This window comes from Callionymus lyra, chromosome 7, assembly GCF_982586985.1.
Source record: "Callionymus lyra chromosome 7, fCalLyr1.hap1.1, whole genome shotgun sequence".
In the NCBI taxonomy this organism is placed as follows: Eukaryota; Metazoa; Chordata; class Actinopteri; order Syngnathiformes; family Callionymidae; genus Callionymus; species Callionymus lyra.
This window is the reverse complement of record NC_141824.1, coordinates 5,949,381-5,958,664: the sequence shown is the minus strand read 5'-3', so window position 1 is coordinate 5,958,664 and position 9,284 is coordinate 5,949,381. Positions and strand designations below refer to the sequence as shown.

Here is a 9,284-nt window from a genome sequence, read left to right as displayed (position 1 = left end):
TCCACTGTGTGTGTTTCCCTCTTTATGTTTTCACATGTTCTCTCTCATGGTTGTGGGATTCACTTCAATCTTACTGTTTCAAACACTGTGATGCACTTTTGTTACACACAGACTTCAAAAGAGTCGTTTTCTTCATCATTGTATGGTAAATATATGCAAATAAATGATGCTGTTTTTAAGAGATTCCTTAGATAAGTCAAGCCTTTTGATAATGAATGTAGTATTTAAAATGTCCATGTATCATTTACCAGTGTAGCTCCATTAAAAAATATTTGGCCTTATAAATAAGAATAGTCTAACTGAGCTATTTATTTATATATATATGACCTCTTTCATTAAATTGCATAAACGTGACTGCAAGTCAATAAAATAATTAGTTTTAGATTTGTAATTATTAAGGCTTTTAACTTGTATAAATCATTCTTGAAAGTATTCACAATTGAGAGTTAAAGTACGAATGAGTTTCATTCATGATGTAAAATGAAAAAATAATAAATCATAGGGTAACAAACATTATTTGCCACTGCATGACCTCTTCTGCACATTCAAACGGCAAACGCACTCTTTAAAGTCAACTTTCTTCTTCTCTCCTCTTCTGCCTTAACTCACTTTTTCAAGCTCCAAATGCTTTTTCTCTGTTTCCCCTGCTGTCCAGGTACCACCACAGGTCTGTCCGCCACTCCTCCTGCATCTCTACCCGGCTCTCTGACCAACGTCAAGGTCCCGCAGAAGTCCCCGTGTCCACAAAGAGAGCGCAAGTCGTCGTCCTCGTCTGAAGATCGCAATAAAATGGTAAGAGACCGTCTTTGTGCTTTGATGAACGTTGCTGTGGTGATGATGAAGGTGATGGTGATGTGCCGTGAAACAGAAAACTCTCGGGAGGAGGGACTCCAGCGACGACTGGGAGATATCTGAGGGCCAGATCACTCTGGGTCAGAGGATAGGATCTGGTTCATTTGGAACGGTCTTCAAGGGAAAGTGGCACGGTAAGAGTCGGTCTAAATAGTTTAGTTTAACGCTGCTAGAGTCTACAGACTAGTGTTAATGAAGTTTCTTTTCTAAGGGATGGAGATTATTAAGGTTTTATACCAATGTGAATGATTTTTATGAAATTGTTAAGTAATAGGATACATTTGGAACGTTACATCCTTATCCTTAATATATATATATTTTAAACAAAATCAGAAAGAAAATGGCAGCAAAACCGAACACTGTTTGGTAACTGCCATTTATATCATTATCGTGGCGAGTGTCTTTACTAATCCCTGGTCCTTTGTAAACATGTTACAGGGAAGATAAAAACGAGCTTAAATAGTTCGACCAGACTCAATAGAGAAGTGGTGTCAAACTCAATCACACAAATCTTCTAGCAGTTGAGGTTGTGGGTCTAACAACATGTAGATTTGCTAGGGTTCCCTAGAATCCATAAAAAGTATTTAAAGGTACTACAGTACATTCAAGAATCTAATGATAAGGCCTTTGTTTGCATTGAAATACAATTTGAACCAGGGACTATCAGAGCTGATTTACATTGAGGTTCTACTTCAACATGCTTTATGTTGAAACTTCGTTAAGAGAAATTGTCTCTGGGCATTATGGGAAAGTGTGAATTTATTGAGTTTTTTTCTAGCCAAAATGTTTCATGATGGCTAAAAGTTGTACCAGGCAACGTGGACGACACACCCTTTTTTTGTGTGTATTTTTTGCATATATATACGATGGGAGTCAGGAAACGATTTTATTTTATTTTATTTTAATATTAACATTTTGCTGTATTTAACAGTAAGCATGTCTCTGATTAGGATCATGTCTGAATTATCTTTTTATTTTTACATTTTAATCAAACAAACCTTTCATCATCCTCAATTTTGCTTTTATTTTTGATAATCTCTATTCCTCATCTTAACTACTGTCATCTTTATCAGTCAACATATCAACACGAGCATGTATTGGCCCCTCCTGCCCGTGAATGTGTGACACATGTGAATTAGAACAAGCAGCTTATTTTATTAATCTTCAATTTCAGGCGATGTTGCTGTGAAGATGTTGAACGTGACGGCACCCACCCCTCAACAGCTTCAAGCCTTCAAGAATGAAGTGGGAGTCCTCAAACGGTTTATCAAACGTCTAACAAAAGAATTACAATTGTAAGAATATCTTTTTTCCAGAAATGAAGAGCATTCTTCCCAGGAAGTGTCCTTGACGACTTCTCCTCCAGATATTTTCCTCCACGAGGACCTGACGGTAAAGATCGGTGACTTCGGTCTGGCCACAGTGAAGTCCCGCTGGAGCGGCTCACACCAGTTTGAGCAGCTGTCTGGGTCTATCCTGTGGATGGTGAGTGTGAAGCTGCCCCTCGCGACTCACCTGAACTCCCTCCTGACAGGACTGCTCTTTCAGGCTCCTGAGGTCATCAGACTGCAGGACAAGAATCCCTACAGCTTCCAGTCCGACGTCTACGCCTTCGGCATCGTGCTGTATGAGCTCATGTCCGGAGCTCTGCCCTACTCCAACATCAACAACCGAGACCAGGTCAGATGTTTGTTCGTCACACTCCAGTCTTTTTCTATAATAAAGCAGAGTCCTCTCAAAGATGTAATGAAACGGTTTCTGCTGCAGATAATATTCATGGTGGGTCCAGGTTACCTGTCGCCGGACCTCAGCAAGGTGCGCAGCAACTGTCCCAAGGCCATGAAGAGGCTGATGGCCGACTGCCTGAAGAAGAAGAGAGAAGAGCGCCCCCTTTTCCCCCAGGTGGGATCACACACTTGTTCAAGCTATATCAGTATTTTTGAAAGTGATGTTGACCATGTCACAATAGTTGTGACAGAAAGTAGCTCCTTAAGGAGTTCAAGGAAGTAAGACTTATTGTGAGTCTCATTGTTCTTTTGAGATCCTGGCGTCCATCGAGCTGCTGGCTCGCTCGCTCCCCAAAATCCACCGCAGCGCCTCGGAGCCGTCGTTAAACAGAGCTGGTTTCCAGACGGAGGACTTCAGCTTGTATGCCTGCGCGTCACCCAAGACCCCAATACAGGCCGGTGGCTATGGTAGGTTTTATTTGCGTCTCTGCACTCGACTTTCCTCCCACAGTTCAGAGAAGCATGTTCGTAACTGATTCTTACTGTAGGCGTGTCTGCAAACATCGACACCCCTAGTCTCTAGATACCACACTATTCTTTCTACGCAGTCGAGGCATGTGTAACTAGTTACTTGCAGTTGCCCTATATAACCACTGTTCTGTATCCGTTTAATAAACCTCCTAATCCCATCACAGCAAAGCCCTTACAGTAATTATCAGACCAAAATGATTTATTCTTGTAGACCCATTTCAGGAACTAAATTAAAGTTAACAAATGACTCACATAAACTAGTGTACCATATTTTTGGGACTATAAGGCAAACTTGAATAACATACATTTTCTCATAAATCGACAGAGTTCCTTTAAAGCTTTATTAATGATTTATGCTGCTCAAAATAAGGTCAAAATGTGAGGCTCCATAATAATTCACCTCATGGAGATATACTACGATGCTGCACTTAATTGTAATTGTACAAGGTTTAAAATGTTTGTGAATTAAAAAATAAATAAATAACACTTGTACGAATTAAATTGTTCTAATGTGGTGTCAATAAAGTTGTGGAGGTAAGTCACACGTCACATGACAGAAACACAAACGCCATTGGTCAACAGCAGGTTAGCGCCACTTAATGGCGGATTATTGAAGTGTTTATGATTTGATATCCGTGTGATGGTTTAAATGTATAGAAGTTGAGATCTGTCCAGGGTGTCCTCTGTCTCTTGTCCCAAGCTTACGACAGAATGTTACATGTTCACTTCAGTTTTCCTTGAATCTCAGAAGTTTTGTCCAAACCTGAGAATTCAAAATGTCTATTGGGTTATTTCAAGAACCAGCTGAATAACTGCTGACATATGCTCGTCAATCCATCACTAAAATTCTGTCTCCTTTGTTTTTTACCTTCCCAGGGGAGTTTTCGGCGTTTAAGTAATGTGCGCTGTTTCACAGCAGTTCATCCCTCCTTCTTCTTCACCTCTCAAAAGTCCCTTCGGTGGATCCATTCATCACCAACAAGTGAATATTAGCAGAATGTGTTCCTCCCTCTGACCACCTGCTGGAGGAGTCCGTCCACCGAACACCGCCCAGCACACTCAGACACAGGACCGGTGGTCGAGGCTGTGAGGAGGACTGGAGCGCTCCGCTGAAGAAGGACACGGGAGACGGCAGAAAAGAGGTTTTGGGATGGTTCTTCCCCGGGCCAGGTCGAAGGTCGGTCATCTCCACTGCACTGAGGCCGACTCAGGACAGAGCCTGCACGGCGATGACGACGGCGTCTGTCGGAGGCGGATGTCCTGAGACCCGGCGAGGGGGGTTCACCCTGTAACTATGACTTGAATCTCCTTCATCTTTCAATTTGTGTTTTGCCTTTTCAAGAGAAGGTTCTGTGCAGCACAAACTGTGGCACTGACGAGTCCTGCTTCGCCTCCTTTAACTTCATGTGACGAGAAAAGCTTCTCTTGGATCACATGGCTTTAATATTGCACTCTGCTACTCACTGAAACATTCTCTATCGTCCACACTTCTTTACGTTGCTCATCCCGGCATGTGTCCTGATTAGAATCCACCTGTTGTTTTATTTTTGCCTTTTTTTCTGTACAGGCAGGCCTGCAGATACCTATATATTTAAAGTGACTTTTTTGGTTTGTTTTATGAGCTAATCTTTCAGAATCTAAGCTAACAAGTCTTTCTTTTGGACGCTTGTGTACTTTGCACTTTGTAGAAAATGCATTGAAGCCTTTTTGATCGGAACATGAGTCCCGAGACGAAGAGCCGATGATGAACCGGAGGAGGCTCTTGTTTTTTTAAAAGGGAGGGTGAACATTCCTACAGCAATGAGAGCTAAAACAACTGCTAGCTTGATGAGAGGTGTTCAAACACGGACAGAGAGGTGGTCGTCCATCGTACACGTCTACCTTGACCCCCTTTGCAACATCATTACGACATATTTTGCTTCTGGTGTGGAGTTTTACACTCTTGTTTTCTCTCAGCTTAGCTTAGCGTAGCTTAGCACTTAGCTGACTGAATGCTAACTATGTTTTCTACCCTCATTTAAACAATCAGTTGATAACAACAGTAAGTCTTACTTTCTTTTTTTTTTAAATATCAGTTAAAGGTTTACAGATGAAAGTGTGTGTACATGAAGAAAAAAAGTAAGATATTCTCTTCTTAAAAGGTCTTTTTGTTGTCACTTACTTCAATGATTGGCTGCTGCTGGTTGTTGCATGATCAGCTCTTATCCTGCTGAAGTTTACACCTCAAAGTTACACTTGTCTTAGCGTCGTCCACTGATATTCATCGCCCAAAACCATACACAACAAGAGTTCCCTTCAATTGAATTCAGATGACAAGTCAAGATGAGGAAAATAACATCCACGTCCTTTCAGGGTTTTCTTGGCTGCTGATCCATGAACGCTGCTTCCGGTGAAGTTTTTCATATCCAAGTATCGTGACATGGCTACTGTGTTTACGGTTGAGCAACATCGCAAGTTTACCTTTCGCACATTCATGATGAGTGATCTTTGTTTGTTAAGATGTGTGATTCATATTTTGATGGATTGATGACAATGATTCGGTCGACTTTGAAATGAATGTTGAATTATGAATCATCAAAGTGAATCAGAAACGTCTCCGACACCTTCTGTGTTGGTTTTTTTATTAAACTTTATCAAAAGTTTACAAACACCTAAAACAATATTTTTAATCACATTTTTGTAACATTTAAATAGGTTTTCAAATACATTGGAGCTCTAATCAAAAGGTTCCTCTCGAAAGAAACTCATCGTGACATAGTGTCGCAAAAATCCACAAAAACAATTCAATGTAAAAATGAATGGTTTGTCGGAGACACATATGGATGAAGTCGGGTCACATGTTCATCCTGGACTCACGGGGAGAAGCTGGCCTGGGTCGTGTTCACTGATATCACTCATGTTTCATAAGTCACAGCCAAGTTGTCACGAGCTGACATGAGTTGAAAAGAAAGTGGTCGCCTCCTCCACACATCAGTATCAGCCGGGATATCTACCTGTGCAGGGCTAGACGCACATCGGCCTCATTCTATCTTTTTTTTTGACTTGTATATCTCTTGAGCTCTGCTCCAGTCACCAACTCTTCTGGAACATTCCCTCTCTCTCGACCTGTTGCCTGCACCTTAAACTCCCTACACTCGCACACAAACACAAAAACCTTTCAATTGAAAATGATCATGACGTTTTCTCTTTTGTTTCGTTCCACCTGTAAATAGTTGTACAAAGGAAATACTGTCAAGTTTGCTAGAAGGCATGGAAACTACAAATGTAACAAATTATAAAATGTTCAATTTAAGAGACATTTTGATAGGCAAAAGAAAAACAGTTGCGTGTACAAATATTTAAGGCTGTATCATACGGAGAAAGAGCTTCATGTATTTGTTGTGAATATGGAAAACTGATGTATTAAAGAAGTGCATGAAAAGTGGAGAATGGTAGTCGTCTTTTTTCTTTCTTCTTCCTCTCTCCGCTTGGTGGCGCTGTTGTCAAGCTTGTACCGTCCGAGCAAGATGCCATTTTACTTGAAATCTTGGATTAATATTGGAATTTATAACTTCAACGACTCTTTTAAAGGCGTTTACATTTCAGATAAGTTAAATATTGTCCTGTCACAATTGATCAATAAAATATTGTTAATATAAACACTTTAGTGTTAAAAAATGCGATTGATCTACTTGTTTGTAAAATGTTATATAATAACAAAATAAAACTATATGAATGTAGAAATAGGTATTTATTTCTTCAAAGAAAACTGAAACTATGAATAAATACATTACTAATGGTCAATACAAATAATAAATGATGTTGTGGAATAATATTAAGGTTGGTTCTTTTTTCTACATTTGACATAATTATTTTGAAACGAGACTGTGCCAAAAGTGGAAATTGTCATTAATGTATTTTAATGTATGTAGTAGTAATAATATGATTCTATAATGAACATGTTTAAATAAAAAACGTTAGTTACATTAGTCAAGCTTTAAAATATTTTAAATTAAATATGTGGAATAAAGTAAAATAAAATTGAAGCATATTATTTCTGATTTGAGTTCTGTTCAAAACGTCAATAAATTACAATTTCATTTACAATATAATTTAATCTCAGTTTTTTTTCCTGTAAAATTATATTTTCAATTTTCTACAATTTTATATATATTTTTTTTACTTTTTTACAAGACAATACATTTAACTGAAAATAATATTCATTTTAACAACAAATGTAAAAAAACTTTTTTTTTATTATTTTCCACAACAATAATCAATTTAATTGTTGATCAGATTAATAAGTGGATTTGTGCCTTTTTGAGACAAAAGAGTCAAGAGGACTAAAACTAAACACTAGCAGACCATCGAACAATCTTGGCAAACATCTTGTTGACTGACGACCTCAGGACTTCATTAGTAACATCTAGATGGCGCCGCAGATGGCTCGCTTTTTCCACTTCATCATGAATGACTCCTGCTTTGTTTTTGCAATACAGATACAAATAAAACATACAAAACATTTTAAAAATAACATTTCATTTAAAAAAAATGCAAAACATATTGTGACATTATTTCAAATGAAAGATTGACACCCAATAGCAAATGCATGGAAAAGTTTGATGTCTCATCTCACCTTGAAACAAATGAGTGTGAGCACTTTTAATTTACATGTTGAATAAACCTTCATTCAAACTATTTTATTGTCTGATAAGTGTACATTTATCTTTGACAACACAACCACTCTGATCATATTCCTCTCAATACTGCACAAGGAAGTAAAGAAGGATCATCAATGACAGAGAACATATGAAGTCAATCATTATTCTCTGTCTGCTTCACACTCAGGAAGGAATATCACAACTCTTCATCATGGTTAGTGACACCAAACACTTTACAAACACATTTCTTAAGTTAAGAACTATAGAAATGATCCCTGAAAGTATAGTCTTAACTTAACTCTGCACCAACATCACACTCCATCCTCACACCAAACTATTATAGTGATGGTTGATTTTGTATTTTAGTTGAACAAACATGATACTGTGTGATTCACATTAAATACACAACTTGAAATGTATTTACAAATCAAACACATGCACCACAATACTTTCAAACTAGGTTTCTACATTATTTAAAAAACCCACGTAGTGAAGTCAATATTAGAATAAACAAATGTTAATTAATAATATACTTTGTAAGTATTCTTCATGAAGCAGTGTCATTATTTTTCCACTAGATGGCGGTCTCTGCACTATTCTCCATTGTTTTGAACAATTTTTCTAATGAAACATCACATCATTTTTAAACTGATGGCGCCACCTACTGACCTCTAAACAACATGACACTGTTTCATTTGGCTTCATCAACACATCACTATTAAATACACAACATGAAATGTATGTTTATATCAAACACATGAACCAAAACATGGAGTAAAGTTAATATTATAAGAAACAAATGTCATTTAATGAATAATGTTGAGTAAAATATTATTTATTTCTGTGAACTACACTACAAAGAACAGTTTGTGGTCAACATTAGAACAGAGAGCAGAGTCAGCATTTCTTCAGTTTGTTGTAGAGCCAACCAGTTGAGGAACCAGTGATTTGTTGGAGCTTCTGGTGCCACTAAAATCAACCTCAAACCCTCGAGCCTCACTGTTCTCAAGAGGAAAGAGGAAACACTGGTGGAAAACCATAGAAAAGCCTTGGTCGGCACAATGGATGATCAAAAACCTTCATCCCAAGAGTAGGCTTGTCTGACTGAAAGAGAAGACTGTGTTCTCGTCCTGGACAAAGTGCAGAATGAGACAATATTTACACTTTTAAAATGGAAAACCAACACTCTGATCATATTCCTCCCCTCAATACTGTGAACTTACATATTAATCCAAATGAAAGTTCAACACATGCACCAAAATGTTCACATTGAGTGTTTAAACCAACCATGTGGAAATGTTTAATGTTTCATCTTGACAAAGAAACAAAAGTGAGAAGAATTATTTTCAATAAACTATCATCAAGAACAATTTCTAGTCGAAGTGTGTCAGGAAACTTGTAGATTCATAACTTTGTTGGCAGCATTACAGACTCAACACAACACGCTCAAAAGATATTCAGTCAGGGAAGAATCATTGTGGCAGATAAGGACAATCACCATGAACGGATACTGATCACATTCATTTGTGTGTAA

The 9,284-nt window shown here is 38.0% G+C and overlaps 1 protein-coding gene and 1 non-coding gene across 2 annotated transcripts in view; one reads left to right on the top strand and one right to left on the bottom strand.

Annotated features, from left to right (window-relative positions):
• Positions 1–4,017, top strand: part of LOC148074820 (uncharacterized) — a 72,308-nt gene extending 68,291 nt beyond the window's left edge. The window contains exons 16-23 of the mRNA XM_087796131.1: positions 656–792; positions 869–986; positions 2,027–2,114; positions 2,169–2,337; positions 2,401–2,532; positions 2,620–2,754; positions 2,894–3,047; positions 3,987–4,017. Coding sequence (XP_087652257.1) covers positions 656–792; positions 869–986; positions 2,027–2,114; positions 2,169–2,337; positions 2,401–2,532; positions 2,620–2,754; positions 2,894–3,047; positions 3,987–4,009 — 956 coding nt within the window. The 3' untranslated portion in view covers positions 4,010–4,017. The remainder of the gene's footprint in view (positions 1–655; positions 793–868; positions 987–2,026; positions 2,115–2,168; positions 2,338–2,400; positions 2,533–2,619; positions 2,755–2,893; positions 3,048–3,986) is intronic.
• Positions 4,018–7,828: 3,811 nt separating this feature from the next.
• LOC148074819 (small nucleolar RNA U3) lies at positions 7,829–8,041 on the bottom strand. The gene has a single exon (XR_015711952.1). It is a non-coding gene; the product is annotated as a small nucleolar RNA U3 (small nucleolar RNA).
• Between the last annotated feature and the right edge of the window lie 1,243 nt (positions 8,042–9,284).